Source organism: Oncorhynchus mykiss, chromosome 7, assembly GCF_013265735.2.
Source record: "Oncorhynchus mykiss isolate Arlee chromosome 7, USDA_OmykA_1.1, whole genome shotgun sequence".
Taxonomy (NCBI): Eukaryota; Metazoa; Chordata; class Actinopteri; order Salmoniformes; family Salmonidae; genus Oncorhynchus; species Oncorhynchus mykiss.
Genome location: NC_048571.1, coordinates 70,417,296 through 70,434,148, shown reverse-complemented (window position 1 = coordinate 70,434,148; position 16,853 = coordinate 70,417,296). Strand labels below are relative to the sequence as shown.

The 16,853-nt window shown below is 43.7% G+C and overlaps 1 protein-coding gene across 6 annotated transcripts in view; it reads right to left on the bottom strand.

Annotated features, from left to right (window-relative positions):
* The window catches only part of LOC110528364 (plasma membrane calcium-transporting ATPase 1), a 173,752-nt gene that overhangs the window by 49,823 nt on the left and 107,076 nt on the right, over positions 1 to 16,853 (bottom strand). For all 6 annotated transcript variants that reach the window (XM_021610377.2, XM_021610376.2, XM_036983968.1 and 3 more), the window contains 4 exons: positions 16,222 to 16,413; positions 15,801 to 16,014; positions 8,985 to 9,196; positions 4,508 to 4,615 (listed from right to left, as the gene is read on the bottom strand). In XM_021610377.2, the coding sequence (XP_021466052.2) occupies positions 4,508 to 4,615; positions 8,985 to 9,196; positions 15,801 to 16,014; positions 16,222 to 16,413 (726 nt within the window). The remainder of the gene's footprint in view (positions 1 to 4,507; positions 4,616 to 8,984; positions 9,197 to 15,800; positions 16,015 to 16,221; positions 16,414 to 16,853) is intronic.

The window sequence follows — 16,853 nt, the reverse complement described above, 5'->3', positions numbered from 1 at the left end:
AGGAGACTGTGATTCTGCTCTGATCTGATAGGGGTGTCAGTGGGCTGACTGTGAACGCTCTGAGAGACTCTGGGATGAGGTCAGTGATAAAGTAGTCTACAGTACTACTGCCAAGAGATGAGCTATAGGTGTACCTACCATAGGAGTCCCCTCAAAGCCTAACATTGACTATGTACATACCCAGCGTGCGACAGAGCTGCAGGAGTTGTGATTTTTTTTTGTGGTCATAGTTGTGCCTAGGGGGGCACATGGGAGAGGGAATGCTGTCATCTCCAGGCACGTGTTTGTCCCCCTGTGTGCTGAGGGTGTCAGGTTCTTGTACGGTTTTGGCATTTAGGTTGCCACAAACTAGTACATGTCCCCGGCGCTGGAAATGATTTATGTCCCCCTCCAGGATGGAGAAGCTGTCTTCATTAAAGTATGGGGATTCTAGTAGACATTCGTGGCCAAATGTTTTGAGAATGCCACAAATATACGTTTTCACAAAGTCTGCTGCCTCAGTATCTTTAGATATTTGTGTCAGAAGTTACTATGGAAAACTGAAGTATAATTACAAGCATTTTATAAGTGTCAAAGGTTATTATTGACAATTACATAAAGTTGATGCAAAGAGTCAATATTTGCAGTGTTGACCCTTCCTTTTCAAGACCTGTGCAATCCGCCCTGGCATGCTGCCAATTAATGTCTGGGCCACATACTGACTGATGGCAGCCCATTCTTGCATAATCAATGCTTGGAGTTTGTCAGAATTTGTGGGTTTTTGTTTGTCCAGCCGCCTCTTGAGGATTGACCACAAGTTCTCAATGGGATTAAGGTCTGGGGAGTTTCCTGGCCAAGGACCCAAAATATTGATGTTTTGTTCCCCGAGTCACTTAGTTATCACTTTTGCCTTATGGCAAAATCATGCTGGAAAAGTTGTGAGTGAGTCCACTCCCTTGGCTTAGAAGCATCCCCACACATGAATGGTCTCAGGATGCTTTACTGTTGGCATGACACAGGACTGATGGTAGCGCTCACCTTGTCTTCTCCGGGACAAGCTTTTTTCCAGATGCCCCAAACAATCGGAAAGCGGATTCAGAGACAATGACTTTACCCCAGTCCTCAGCAGTCCAATCCCTGTACCTTTTGCAAAATATCAGTCTATCCCTGATGTTTTTTTGCTGCCCTTCTTGACACCATACCATCCTCCAAAAGTCTTCGCCTCACTGTGCGTGCATATGCACTCACACCTGCCTGCTGCCAGGTGATGCCCCGATCCCGCAGCTTAATCAACTTTAAGAGATGGTCCTGGCGCTCGCTAGACTTTCTTGTGTGCCCTGAAGCCTTCTTCACAACAATTGAACCGCTCTCCTTGAAGTTCTTGAGCCGATAAATGGTTGATTTAGGTGCAATCTTACTGGCAGCAATATCCTTGCCTGTGAAGCCCTTTTTGTGCAAAGCAATGATGATAGCACAGGTTTCCTTGCAGGTAACCATCGATGACAGAGAAAGAACAATGATTCCAAGCACCACCCTCCTTTTGAAGCTTCCAGTCTGTTATTCAAACTCAATCAGCATGACAGCGTGATCTCAAGCCTTGTCCTCGTCAATACTCACACCTGTGTTAACAAGAGGATCACTGACATGATGTCAGCTAGTCCTTTTTTGGCAGGGCTGAAATGCAGTGGAAATGTTTTTTGGGATTCAGTTAATTTGCATGGCAAATAGAGACTTCACAATTAATTGCAATTCGTCTGATCATTCTTCATAACATTCTGGAGTATATGCAAATTGCCATCATACAAACTGAGGCAGCAGACTTGGTGAAAATTTAAATGTGTGTCATTCTCAAAACTTTTGGCCACAGGAGGACATTTTTCTCTGTTAAGATAATTTCCTTTAGAATTTTTAGCAAAATGTAAAATGTTCCTGTTTTGATTACTTTAATAGAGTGAGTTAAGTCTGCTCTATACCAAATTAACATACCCCTGAGTCCCCTCCGTGTTTCACACCCGGTAGTTTGGTGGATGGGACTACCAGCTCTCTGTACCCTAGAGGGCAACCAGTGGGTCAGTCTCCTCTATACCATGTTTCTAGTAGGATGACAATGTCTGTATTTCTGATTTCTTTAGTGAAGTCCAGGTTCCTGCTCTTTAGGCCAAAGGCAGATGACTTCAGGCCTTGGATATTCCAATAAGAGATAGTGAAGGCTTTGTGTTCCATAAAGTGTCCAATGTTGCTGGTCGTGCAGTTTGGCTGGTTGACCCTAGTTGGTCCTCAGACAGCTGGTCTAGGGCGCGCTGGGTGTTTGAACACCAGAGTTTAGACACTCTGTGTTTGGGAAAATGTTTTTTTCATGTATACATTTTCCATTTGAGTACAATATGTGTCTTGTGTATGTCCTTAGTGGGTGTGGGGGGTTGTCAGAAGGGCTCTCAGGGTGGCGGGATCCCCTGAACTTGGGGTTCTTCATTTGTCTGTCCTGCTGTGCTGTCGACATGGTCAGGGTCTGCGGTGGACTGTTCTGCTGTGGTATCAAGACTTTTGTCGGGAGCTGAGGTGGGCTGTTCTGCTGGCATTTCTGCGGGGGTGGCCACCTCTCTAATGGGTTGTTCTCTGTCACACGACATCCCCCTCACCAGCAGTCTGATCCTCTCCTCTAGTGCTCTCTTCTCTAGTGCTCTGTTCTTCTTCTGCTCCTGCTCTTTATCTTGTAGATGTTGTCTCACTACAGTCCAGAGTGCAGATATGTCTCTCTCCACCTCCAGCTCTCCAGGTCTAGTTAAGGGGGTGTTGTTGTGCTGGACTGTTGTCTGGGTCTGTGCTGACTGGGGTGTAATCACCTGCTGTTCTAGCTCCACCTGCCTTACCTCCAGCTGAGTGAATGTATCCCTCATTTCAACGAGGGAGTAGTATTCTGTGCTGGGAAGTTGACTTCCTGCTGGGGGTTGCTCGTATGTGGGGTTATATAATGAAGAGTCTGGTCTGACCTGCTCGGGGTGGGGGTATCTTTCTCAAGGCTGAGCTATTTCTTTGATGAGGTGAAAGTCCAGCTGAAACTGTTTGGGGTTGCTTTGTACCAATATTGTTCCAGACTTATAGAGATTTATATTAGCTGACTCAGAGTCCTCGTTGTCTAGTATCCTGAGTTTCCACCCATCGGTAACAACCCCCTCTTAACAGTATGTTAATATAGCACTGTGTCGTGCCAGGGGATGGTCTGTGTGGAAGATAAGGTTGCTTATGTTCTCATTTTTATAAAAGTCAACAAAAAGTCTCTCTTGATTTTCCATAAGGAGCTTCATTTTTCACTCTTTTTGTATCTTATTATTCTTTACATACAGAGGGTACTGCATTTTAATTACCTCTAAACAGCAGGAGGGTGCTTCTAAGGCCTTGGTTGGGGTTCTCCTGCCATTGCTGGGCTCAAGGGCTTTGACACCTTTCGTTTCACACGCCAGTGCTAATTGAAGCTGCATCTCTATGTCCGAGCAAGCCTGGTAGTCTTAGCATTCAGGCCTTATCAAGTCAAATATATCATTGTGTATTGTAATGTATTTTAATTGTAATGTATTTTTCTTCTGGCTTTTGAAAGTTAAAAAAAGCTTCAGAATAAGCATTATTCGCTCAGTTCCAGGTTGGATGGTGTTTTCAGGTTTCTGTTTGTTTGACAAAGCATTTGCTGTATATCTTGGGAATAATAATCCTTGGGTGTAGGAAGCATTCCAGGTAATTCTGAGTAATTCCGTCCAAAATCAGGTTGTAGGTTTGGAGTTTTGATTTGGAGTTAAGGTTATGTTCTTTAGCATCCTGTATACAGTATGTCCCTGCCAAACAAATCCAGGTTTGTCTAACTCTAAATCTATTTTTTAAACATAATGAAAAAAGTGGGAGCTCACCTGCTCATGACCTGTCTCGCTCTCTACTCTCTCTACCTCCTACCTGAACTCAGACAACTGGCTGTGTGGGGAAGCTAATCTTTAAGGGTATGGTACCTGTCAATACACCATATGAGATCTCTTTCTCTGTATGTATGCCTGTGAGTGTGTGCAGGCAAGTGTAGGATTTTGTGTTTTTCAACGTGTGTGTGTGTGTGTGCAGAGAGAGAAGTGTGTGTGCATGTGTCTTTGAACGTGTGTGTGTTTGTGTGTGTAGTCGTAGAGGGAGTATCGTGCTGGGTTCTCGTCCTCTGGGGTGCGGGTAAATGTGGGCAATGCTGATTTTATGTGCGCCAGTGCTCATTACCACGGTGACTGTTGTGAAGGTAACCATGGAACATGCTTGCTTTGTATTCCAGAACCAGTCTTAGCGTAGCAACAGTTCCCTGGCACCTACTGTACCAGCTGCATCACACACGCACACACACACCATAGCCACGCACCTACACACATCACGCACCCATGCACACACACACACACACACCACAGCCACACACACATATGTACAAATGCGCACCACAGCTACGCACGCACACCCAAGCAAGGAGCTTCTGTGTGTGTGTGAGAGAGTGAGTGTTTGTGTGTCTTACCTGTCCCCAAAGCAGCTCTCCCACTCCGATGAACACACACCAGAGCCACTGGTCGATGGTCAGAGCGGTGCAGGAGAAGGGCTTCCCTCCAACCTGGACAATGACAATCTGAGACAGAGCCACAGAATGAGTACCTGTAGAATCAAGTAGCAAAACACCACACTAACGAAGATGGGTTTACGGCAGGTCTCGATTTTCCCGGCGACTTGCCCAGTGGCCGTAAGGCCCTCTAAAAAATGTTTTCTATGGGGCCAAAGTGGCCACTGTGTCCTATTCTGAAGCACTTCTGACTCACATGGCGCCCTCAGACATGTCAATTCTTATTAGCCCATGCCTGTCACCTGATCGGGTACTTCTCAAAGGCATCGCAGCTCTGAAGTAGGCTTCAAGTGAAGATGGACACATTAGGGATGCAATGGTGCACATCCTTATCGAATATTGAAGATATTAGAAGAACTGTCCACATGTTCTTTTCGTCAGCCAACAAGATGAGTAACGAAGAGCAAAAGCACCTCCTATGTCAATCTACTGTCCCCCATAGTACAACAGTTGACCTATTCTATTGGTCAGCTTCTTCTTCTGTGCAATAAATATTCCAAACATACTCTGGATCAGTTGTGGGATGATAGATCCCAAATTAATACAACCACTGTACATCAAAAAAACATTTGAAAGCAATGAGGCTGATGCAACAGATCAGAACGTTTAGCTTAAAATGTTCATCAACTATTAGGCTATTTCTTCACATTATAAACACAGCAATGTGCACACAGCAGTAAGCTTGAATATCCCAAAATGCAATTAAAAAGAAAACACCCTTCTCAAAAGTGCACTGAAAATGCGATCGGGTTTCATATGACAGAGATGAAGATATCCTTCAGAAATGTAGAAAGAGGTAAGATCTAAAGACGCTATAAAAATAAATACACTCTATATATATATATATATATATATAAGTCCCTGTCAGTTGTTGATCCTAAAGAAGCCTGAAGAAGGTACAGTGATGCAGAAACGATGGTGTTTTACTCAATAAATGACTGGGAGTTATATATACACTACCTTTCAAAAGTTTGAGGTCACTTAGAAATGTCCTTGTTTTCCATGAAAACATACATGAAATTAGTTGCAAAATGAATAGGAAATATAGTCAAGAGGTTGACAAGATTATAAATAATGATTTTAATTGAAATTTTAATTGTGTCCTTCAAACTTTGCAATCGTCAAAGAATCCTCCATTTGCAGCAATTACAGCCTTGCAGACCTTTGGCATTCTAGTTGTCAATTTGTTGAGGTAATCTGAAGAGATTTCACCCCATGCTTCCTGAAGCACCTCCCACATGTTGGATTGGGTTGATGGGCACTTCTTACGTACCATAGAGTCAAGGTGCTCCTACAACAGCTCAATAGGGTTGTGATCCGGTCTCACGAATGATCTTCTTTCAACACCTCAAACTTCGATTAGTCTGCCCATAACACTTTCTTCCAACCTTCCTCTGTCCAGTGTCTGTGCTCTTTTGCCCATCTTATTGGGCAGTCTGAAATATGGCTTTTTCTTTGCAACTCTGCCTAGAAGGCCAGCATCCTGGAGTCGCCTCTTCACTGTTGACGTTGAGACTGGTGTTTTGCGGGCACTATTTAATGTCTGTTTCTCAAACTAGACACTCTCACGTACTTGTCCTCTTGCTCAGTTGTGCACACATTGGTGCATTCTTAGTGACGTCTTGTATGTGTACCATACGGTTAAACATGGACTCAGCCACAACAGCACCGACTGTCTTGTTAAGCTCAACGGTGCTTTGTTTCACGACTCAAATGTTGTGAAGAAGATGCACTTGGGACGAACAAAATCTGAGATGATTACCATGAATGTTTTAGGACCAAAGACTGTGCAAGATATTTTGGATGATCTGTCCCCGACCGAAGGTGAGCCGGTGTATTTCTCAGTGATGCCTCAAACAAGGGAAATAGGAACATGTTTCCAGTGTGCGTGAGATTTCTCTGTGTCTGATGGAGCGCAGTGCAAGATACTTGACTTGTATGAGACAGTGATGAAACTGCAAATGGCAAACATCAAGATCTGATGAACTGTCTGGAAAAGCATGAAATGGACATTAGACACATCACAGCCTAAGCAGCAGATAATGCCAATGCCAACTTTAGAGGAAGTCCAAAAGTTCAAAATGAAGATGCTTCAGCAGAAACAGGACAGCTTTTTTGGATACCAGACTAAGCAGCGGATGGACAAACAATTGCCAGCACAAAGGCCCAAGCAGCAACATGACTGTGAAGTTCTATGACACTGTCATTACATACATTGAAAAGTGGTTTGACTTCTCACCAGAAAATGTAATGTTGAAACTGAAACTGACCAGCCTTTATGAGGAGCTCTCCTTCACTGACCTGGAGCAGGTATGGACCAACTCTATGAAGAGTGTTGTGCTAGCCGGGAGGAAATACAGAAAGCCAAACAGGATACCACAAAATCTACCAGTGAGAAGTGGGTGGCAGTTTACCAAAACCTAGGGAAAGCCAACTTGATCAACATGTTCAGGATTGTCTCATTTCTCCTCAGTGTGCCAGGCTCAAATGCCTTTGTAGAGAGGATTTTCTCTCTGATGACCATTACATTGTCAGACTCAAGAAACAGATGCAGCACAGAGCTGATCAAAAATGTAATTCGAATATCTGTGAACTGTGACTTGTCGTGTACGGACTTCTCTCTAGCTATGCAAAAGGACAAAGGACTGCTTGAATCAGTCAAGAGCAGCAAAAAATATCCAAGGAAAAAGCAGACTTGGTGAGTGACTCATGCCCCTCTTCCTTATTTTGAAACGTTTTTTGTTGTTGCTGTAAAGGTCCAAATTGTGATTTCTTTGATAATAATTGAGGTTTATTCACATAAGTTTACATAACGATACAGTTTTAGAAAAGCTATACACTAAATGGAATATAATTTGTTTTTGCCTTTCCAATTGAATAAGAATATACACTGTATATTAATTCACGCAACACCATACCCCTGTGGCACCGTGCACTGGCACGCCACCTTTTGTCCCTTATTTGGTAGTGAGGAAGTTGGCAACCCTAAGTGCTTGATGCCATCTGTCAAGCATGGTGGAGGCAATGTGATGGTCTGGGGGTGGTTTGGTGGTGGTAAAGTGGGAGATTTGTACAGGGTAAAAGGGATCTTGAAGAAGGAAGGCTATCACTCCATTTTGCAACACATTGCCATACCCTGTGGACGGAGCTTAATTGGAGCCAATTTCCTCCTACAACAGGACAATGACCCAAAGCACAGCTCCAAACTATGAAATCACTATTTAGGGAAGAAGCAGTCAGCTGGTATTCTGTCTAAAATGGAGTGGCCAGCACAGTCACTGGATCTCAACCCTAATAAGCTGTTGTGGGAGGAGCTTGACTGTAAGAAGTGCCCATCAACTCAATCCAACTTGTGGGAGGTGCTTCAGGAAGCATGGGGTGAAATTTCTTCAGATTACCTCAACAAATAGACAACTAGAATGCCAAAGGTCGCAAATGGAGGATCCTCCATTGCGGGGGTTCGATTACTGGAGGATTATTTAATTGAGGGTTATTTGACGAAAGCAAAGTTTGAAGGACACAATTATTATTTAAATTAAAAATCATTATTTATAACCTTGTCAAAGTCTTGAATATTTTTCCTATTCATTTTGCAACTCATTTCATGTATGGTTTCATGGAAAACAAAGACATTTCTAAGTGACCCCAAACTTTTGAACGGTAGTGTAAATGCTATCATCTACACTTTGACATGTAGACTAAATATGTACGTACATTAACATACACTTGTGTTTTTTATTAACATAATAGCTAGTATTTAATTGAAGGCTAAATGGCCTTGCCCATAAAATCATGAAATTCCAGGCCTGGGTTTACAGTCTCTCTCTCTCTGTGTGTGTGTGTCTGTGTGTGTGTGTGTGTGTGTGTGTGTGTGTGTGTGTGTGTGTGTGTGTGTGTGTGTGTGTGTGTGTGTGTGTGTCTGTGTGTGTGTGTGTGTGTGTGTGTGTGTGTGTGTGTGTGTGTGTGTGTGTGTGTGTGTGTGTGTGTGTGTGTGTGCGTGTGCGTGCGTGCGTACGTGATTAACTATTCTTGTGACATTTTGTTAGTCCACACGAGGTCAAATTATATTTGGGTGGGGTGAGAATTATTGTTAGGGTTAGAATTATGTTAAGGGTTAGGAGTTAGGGTTCAGTTTAGGTTTAGGTTTAGGGTTAAGGTTATGTTTTTGTGTTAAGGTTAGGGTTAGGGTTAAGGTTAGGGTAAGAGTACGAGTTAGGGTTAAGTTTAGGGTTGGGAAAATATAATTTTAAATGAGACTGAAATGTGTGTCCCCACAAGAGTAGCTGTACAAGACTGTGTGTGATGTGTGTGTTTATGTGTGTGAGTTTATGTCTGTCTGTGTGTGTGTCTACAGTATGTACTTTATGTGTGTTTGTACCTGCAGGACGAAGGTTCCCAGGACCACACTACAGAATATGGGGTTACGGTAGATGGCCTCAAAAACGTTCCTCTCTCCGTGGATCTTCCTGGCATTGATCTCGTTGAACAGCTGCATCATGACAAACACGTTGAACACGATGGTGTAGTGCTCCGAGGGCGGCGAGTGGAGGGGCGCGTTGCGCCCACTGTCGATATTAAAGATGTTCTCTCCTGGGAGAGGGGGAAGAGCAAACAGGATAACAGTTATATGTGATGTTAAATCACCTTTTGTTTAAGCAAACATCTCTTTAATTTAGCGTAATAAAAAAATCCCCATCAAAATCCGTCAGTTTAAGTTAGAGATATGTTTTTTGTTGTTGTATAGGCTGTGTCTCAATCATTACGTCCGCCAATGTCAGCCTTCTGCATCTACATCTGGAAAGTGGCAGAGCTACAGTGTCGTTTGTCAGACCAGGAGACATCCCGAAAATGTGTATTTTCACAAACATGTCTGTAGCGTCCGAACGGTTTTGGGCTACAAACAGATATGACCCTTCTATGGAAATATGAAACTCATGAACAAGGTGGTGTTCTCTGTTTTGCTCAACGGCGCTCACAAGTGTCACGCGACTCGTCTGAAGTCAGTACCGCCGATCTACCAACTTCTGTCTGTAGCATCCCAACAGTTTGGGCTACACATGAATATGACCCATCTATGGAAAGATCGTACTTTCCGTTTTACTCTACGATCCCCACAAGTGACCCATCTGAAGGTAACACGGTACTGGGACAAAATATTAATGGAAGTGAAGAAGGGGCATTTCCACATCAAAAGTGTAAATGTGCGTATAGACCACACCTATTCTGTCTACACAGTGGTCTGGGCTAGAATTCAAGAGAGAGAACCAACTTTTGCCTGCTTTATTGATTTTCAGAAGGCTTTTGTCGAGGTGACGAGACCTCCTTGCTTATAGACTAATTAGAATGGGCTCTTTATCGGGCTCCAGTTGCCAGTGTTCAGGTCAATGATGAAGTTGTGGATATATTCCTGGGCATCTTGTTGTATGCTGATGACATAGTTCTCCATTCCCGAGATAGAAGATGACCTGTTAAAAAACTGTTAATTTACTAACTGGAGACTAATGATAAATCAAGAAAATACCTAGAATGTTCATTTTAGAATTGAAGGGTGTGCAGAGAAGTGCACAGAACTTTTGTTTTGGTACAACCCCATTATTCTAAACTGGGCTCTATAAATAACTTGGTTTCACTTTGGGTAAATGAGGGTTCCACTTTTCTGGGCTACGTTATTTACTCAACAAAAAAGGAATACTCAAAATGTGCTACATATCATATCAATTGTAATTAAAATACAGCTGTAGAACGAAGTCAAAGATCAAACATACAACTGATGTCTCTGCTGAGTTCTGCAAAATAGGAACAGTCCAAGTTGCTTTAAATATGCTTGCAGTCAACCCCTTGTGATGTAACTGCCTACATCAACACCTTCTACCCATGAGACCAAGGCCATGCATATACAGTTATACAAACTTGCAGGAGAGAATAATAGTTCCAGTGTTTTCTAAGGGCTCAGCAGTAATTTTCCACTCCCATAGTTGCTTTATAGTGGTACGTCTGACTTGTCTCTTACCTTTCTCACTCCCCTACAGGGTTCGGTGTCTATGAATCTATTTAAGCCTTGACGCGCTTTCTCACAGACACCCTGTTTTGACAACATTAACTCACACATCTCTCAGACCATTTCTTATAAGAAGCAAAGACTGGAAAATAACTGGGGAACAATATTAAAACTTATAATGCATATATACAGTTGAAGTCGGAAGTTTACAGACACCTTAGCCAAATACATTTAAACTCAGCTTTTCACAATTCCTGACCTTTAATCCTAGTAAAAATTCCCTGTCTTAGGTCAGTTAGGATCACCACTTTATTTAAAGAATCGAACTGTCAGAATAATAGCTGATTCATTTCAGCTTTTATTTATTTCATCACATTCCCAGAAGTTTACATACACTCAAATAGTATTTGGTAGCATTGCCTTTAAATAGTTTAACTTGGGTCAAACGTTTCGGGTAGCCTTCACACAAGCTTCCCACAATAAGTTTGGTGAATTTTGGTCCATTCCTCCTGTCAGAGTCAGGTTGGTAGGCCTCCTTGCTCGCACACGCTTTTTCAGTTCTGCCCAGAAATGTTCTATACAAAAATATAGTCAACTGGAGGTGTACCTGTGGATGTATTCCAAGGCCTACCTTCAAACTCAGTGCCTCTTTGCTTGACATCATGGGAAAATCAAAAGAATTCAGCCAAGACCTCAGAAAAACAATTGTAGACCTCCACAAGTCTGGTTCATCCTTGGGAGCAATTTCCAAATGCCTGAAGGTACCATGTTCAACTGTACAAACAATAGTACGCAAGTATAAACACCATGGGACCACGCAGCCGTCATACCGGTCAGGAAGGAGACGCGTTCTGTCTCCTAGAGATGAACGTACTTTGGTGTGAAAAGTGCAAATATATCCAATAACAACAGCAAAGGACCTTGTGAAGATGCTGGAGGAAACAGGTACAAAAGTATCTATGTCCACAGTAAAACAAGTCCTATATCGCCATAACCTGACATTGGCTAAAAGTAGAAACAGAGCTAGAAAATGGTATATCATACACTACAGTTGAGGAACAATGGGAAAGTAATTCTGCTTTGAAAGTTGATCAACTTTTAACCTCACTTTTGAGAAAATGTTTTAGTACAGCTACTGGAGCACCCTTGTTTGTCTACACCCATTTAGCATTGTTCACACCCTCTTAAGCTTTAGCCCCACCCATCTCTTTAAGGATTCACATGTGAGGACATGTACTAAACATGGCGTGCCAGAGTGCGGTCCTTGTGTTCGTAAACCAGATTGCTAGATTTTCTGTTTGTAAATTCAGAGTGTTTCGCTCTCGGAGCGTTCACAGACACACTGGATGCTCTGGCCGAGGAGTAGGGTTGATCCAAGCGTTCTGACCTAACAACAGCAGTCAAGCACCCAAGCTAACTGGCTAACGTTGGCTAGCTTACTACCTACTTCCAGACAAAAATGAGAGAACACCTCACTCTGACCATTTTACTCGCCCTAGCAGAGCTGGTTAGGCTGTTTTTATGTTATCCAGAGCGTTGGTGACTGCAACTGTGCTGCTGGCAACAATTTAATTCTGCTTTTTGCCAACATTTACTGACACCGGTCATATTCAACGGGTGTTGAGAGTTCATAGATTAGTCAGTTATTCTGCACTCTGGCACACTCAGACAAGCGTGCTCTGAAATCGGAGTAGAAAGACAGAGTGAATTTACCAGATAAGTTTATCGACAGTTGTCGCAGTGACATCAGGAACATTCTATTGAAATTGTTACTTGAATGGTGGAGTTTAGACATGTAGCTAGCTAGCAAGCTAATCAATTAACCATAATCCCATCTCATAATGTTGCTACCCTGAATCTGCAAGTAGCTAACCAACCAGGTTCATTGTTAGCTAGCTAATATTAGGCTATAACTAGCAATGCAAATTGCTCTGAGATACGAATAACATTACTACACAGATCATAAATGTAACGTTAGCTAGCGAGCCAGACAGATAACGTTAGCTTGCTAGCTAACAGTACACTTTAACTCCAAATGAAAACGAGTTTCTGACAAAATTAAAAACATGTAATATTTGAAAATGTAGCTAGCTAGACTATCTAACCCATATACATGGATGGATGCTTCTCCCTCTATGTCACAGATGCCATGGTTGCCCTTAGTTTGAAGATATAATCCTGAGAGAAGTGTTTTATAAAACAGCCTTCTGTGTGTTCTCTTTTCGACTCCGTTTACATATTTGCAACCAAACAGCAGAATTTTCTCCATCTCCTTTGCGCTCATACTCTAATTCCACTGATTTCAAAACTCAGTCCTCCAGAAACTGTAGAGCAACACTTATGCAGTTCTACTACATGATATATTTTAAAAAAGCCACATTAGAAAGTAAATATGTTTTTCCCCCACAATTTTATTTTATTTGCTAAAAACCCGTTCTCAATTATTCATTATGGTGTATTGTGTGTAGACTGCTAAGGATTTTTATTTATTTAACCAATTTTAGAATAAGGATGTCACAAAATGTGGAAAAAGTCAAGGGATCTGAAAAACTTCCAAAGGCACTGTATTTTCCTAACCCCATGTGTTCCAGTGTGGTCTTAACCCCGTGTGTTCCAGTGTGGTCTTAACCCTGAGTGGTCCAGTGTGGTCTTAACCCTGTGTGTTCCAGTGTGGTCTTAACCCTATGTGTTCCAGTGTGGTCTTAACCCTGTGTTTTCCAGTGTGGTCTTAACCCTGTGTTTTCCAGTGTGGTCTTAACCCTGTGTGTTCCAGTGTGGTCGTAACCCTGTGTGTTCCAGTGTGGTCTTAACCCTGTGTGTTCCAGTGTGGTCCTAACCCTGTGTTTTCCAGTGTGGTCTTAACCCCGTGTGTTCTAGTGTGGTGTTAACCCTGTGTGTTCCAGTGTGGTCTTAACCCTGTGTGTTCCAGTGTGGTCTTAACCCTGTGTGTTCCAGTGTGGTCTAACTCCATGTGCTCCAGTGTGGTCTTAACCCTGTGTATTCCAGTGTGGTCTAACCACCATGTGTTCCAGTGTGGTCTAACCCCATGTGTTCCAGTGTGGTCTTAACTCCATGTGTTCCAGTGTGGTCTTAACCCCATGTGCCAGTGTGGTCTTAACCCTGTGTGTTCCAGTGTGGTCTAACCCCATGTGTTCCAGTGTGGTCTTAACCCTGTGTGTTCCAGTGTGGTCTTAACCCCATGTGTTCCAGTGTGGTCTAACTCCATGTGTTCCAGTGTGGTCTTAACCCCATGTGTTCCAGTGTGGTCTAACTCCATGTGTTCCAGTGTGGTCTTAACCCGTGTTTTCCAGTGTGGTCTTAACCCTGTGTGTTCCAGTGTGGTTTTAACCCCATTTGTACCAGTGTGGTGTAAATCCATGTGTTCCAGTGTGGTCTTAACCCCATGTGTTCCAGTGATGTCTAACTCCAGGTGTTCCAGTGTGGTCTTAACCCTGTGTGTTCCAGTGTGGTATTAACCCCATTTGTACCAGTGTGGTCTAAATCCATGTGTTCCAGTGATGTCTAACTCCATGTGTTCCAGTGTGGTCTTAACCCTGTGTGTTCCAGTGAGGTCTTAACCCCGTGTGTTCCAGTGTGGTCGTAACCCTGTGTGTTCCAGTGTGGTCGTAACCCTGTGTGTTCCAGTGTGGTCGTAACCCTGTGTGTTCCAGTGTGGTCTAACTACGTGTGTTCCAGTGTGGTCGTAACCCTGTGTGTTCCAGTGTGGTCCTAACCCTGTGTGTTCCAGTGTGGTCTTAACCCTGTGTGTTCCAGTGTGGTCTTAACCCTGTGTGTTCCAGTGTGGTCTTAACCCTGTGTGTTCCAGTGTGGTCTTAACCCTGTGTGTTCCAGTGTGGTCTAACTCCATGTGTTCCTGTGTGGTCTTAACCCTGTGTGTTCCAGTGTGGTCTAACTCCATGTGTTCCAGTGTGGTCTAACCCAAGGGTTCCAGTGTGGTCTTAACCCTGTGTGTTCCAGTGAAGTCCAACCACTTGTGTTCCAGTGTGGTCTTAACCCCGTGTGTTCCAGTGTGGTCTTAACCCTGTGTGTTCCAGTGTGGTCGTAACCCTGTGTGTTCCAGTGTGGTCGTAACCCTGTGTGTTCCAGTTTGGTCGTAACCCTGTGTGTTCCAGTGTGGTCGTAACCCCGTGTGTTCTAGTGTGGTCTTAACCCGTGTGTTCCAGTGTGGTCTTAACCCCGTGTGTTCCAGTGTGGTCTTAACCCCGTGTGTTCCAGTGTGGTCTTAACCCTGTGTGTTCCAGTGTGGTCTTAACCCTGTGTGTTCCAGTGTGGTCTTAACCCTGTGTGTTCCAGTGTGGTCTAACTCCATGTGTTCCAGTGTGGTCTTAACCCTGTGTATTCCAGTGTGGTCTAACCACCATGTGTTCCAGTGATGTCTAACTCCATGTGTTCCAGTGTGGTCTTAACCCTGTGTGTTCCAGTGAGGTCTTAACCCCGTGTGTTCCAGTGTGGTCTTAACCCTGTGTGTTCCAGTGATGTCTAACCCCATGTGTTCCAGTATGGTCTTAACCCCATGTGTTCCAGTGTGGTCTAACTCCATGTGTTCCAGTGTGGTCTTAACCCCGTGTGTTCCAGTGTGGTCTTAACCCTGTGTGTTCCAGTGTGGTCTTAACCCTGTGTGTTCCAGTGATGTCTAACCCCATGTGTTCCAGTATGGTCTTAACCCCATGTGTTCCAGTGTGGTCTAATTCCATGTGTTCCAGTGTGGTCTAACCCCATGTGTTCCAGTGTGGTCTTAACCCTGTGTGTTCCAGTGTGGTCTTAAACCTGTGTGTTCCAGTGTGGTCTAACCCCATGTGTTCCAGTATGGTCTTAACCCCATGTGTTCCAGTGTGGTCTAACTCCATGTGTTCCAGTGTGGTCTAACCCCATGTGTTCCAGTGTGGTCTTAACCCTGTGTGTTCCAGTGTGGTCTTAACACGTGTGTTCCAGTGTGGTCTAACCCCATGTGTTCCAGTGCAGTCGTAACTCTGTTTGTTCCAGTGCAGTCGTAGCTCTGTTTGTTCCAGTTCGGTCTAACTCTGTTTGTTCCAGTTCGGTCTAACTCTGTTTGTTCCAGTTCGGTCTAACTCTGTTTGTTCCAGTTCGGTCTAACTCTGTTTGTTCCAGTTCGGTCTAACTCTGTTTGCTCCAGTTCGGTCTAACTCTGTTTGTTCCAGTGTGTGATGGTCTCACCAGCGAACAGGAGGGTGAAGATGATTGTGAGCTGGTAGACGGCATGACCCAGGATGTTCTTCATCATGGTGCGAGAGATTAGGGGCTTGTTGCGGCCGTACGGCTTCCTCAGCAACAGGGACTCAGTGGGGGGCTCGGTGGCTAGGGCCAGGGAAGCCAGGGTGTCCATGATCAGGTTAACCCACAACATCTGCACCGCTTTCAGAGGAGAGTCCTTGAGAGAGAAGGGGGGGTGGGGGGTAAGCGTGATGCACCCTTAAGCAATGTACTTAACCCTAATTGCTCCTGTAAATCTGGATAAGATTGTCTGCTAAATGATTCAAAAATAAAATAGATAGAAACAGGACGGTAGAGAGATAGAGAAAGATTGGAGTGGGAGAAAAGGAAAGCATCCCCATGTTAACTTTGGTGCGTGTGTTACCTGTGTGATGCAGGCGCCAGTGAAGGCCACGATGACGGCCACCACGTTGACCGTGAGCTGGAACTGGAGGAACTTGGAGATGCTGTCATAGACATTGCGGCCCCACATGACAGCCTTGACGATGCTAGTGAAGTTATCGTCAGTCAGAATGATATCTGACGCTTCCTTAGCCACGTCCGTACCGGCGATACCCTATCAGGAGATAGAGATGGAGGGGTTAAATCTATGGGGATTACAATGAGGCTAATGACGATGGTTGTATCTGTGATGGTTCCAATCATTTTCATACGGTTTTACATACTCCACTGAACCTACACTGTTTTCAGCCCAAACTGACTAAACTTCATCCCAACTGACACTTTCCATCTCCATCATTTACATTTTTGTTGGTGGTTGTTTAACTTTTTATGCACATGGAGATTCGTTGAAAATTGTTATACAAGTACTTTTTAAAAATGTATATTCTCTTTATTTAAAATGAATTGCATTTATGTAGCACTTTTCATTAGATCTCAATTGCTATACTGTATGGGGAACTCACATCATACACCATCAAAGTGTGACACCCATCATTTTGAGCCAGATGTGACCTCTGTTTCATTCAGTTAGGGACAAGAACCAGCTACATCATT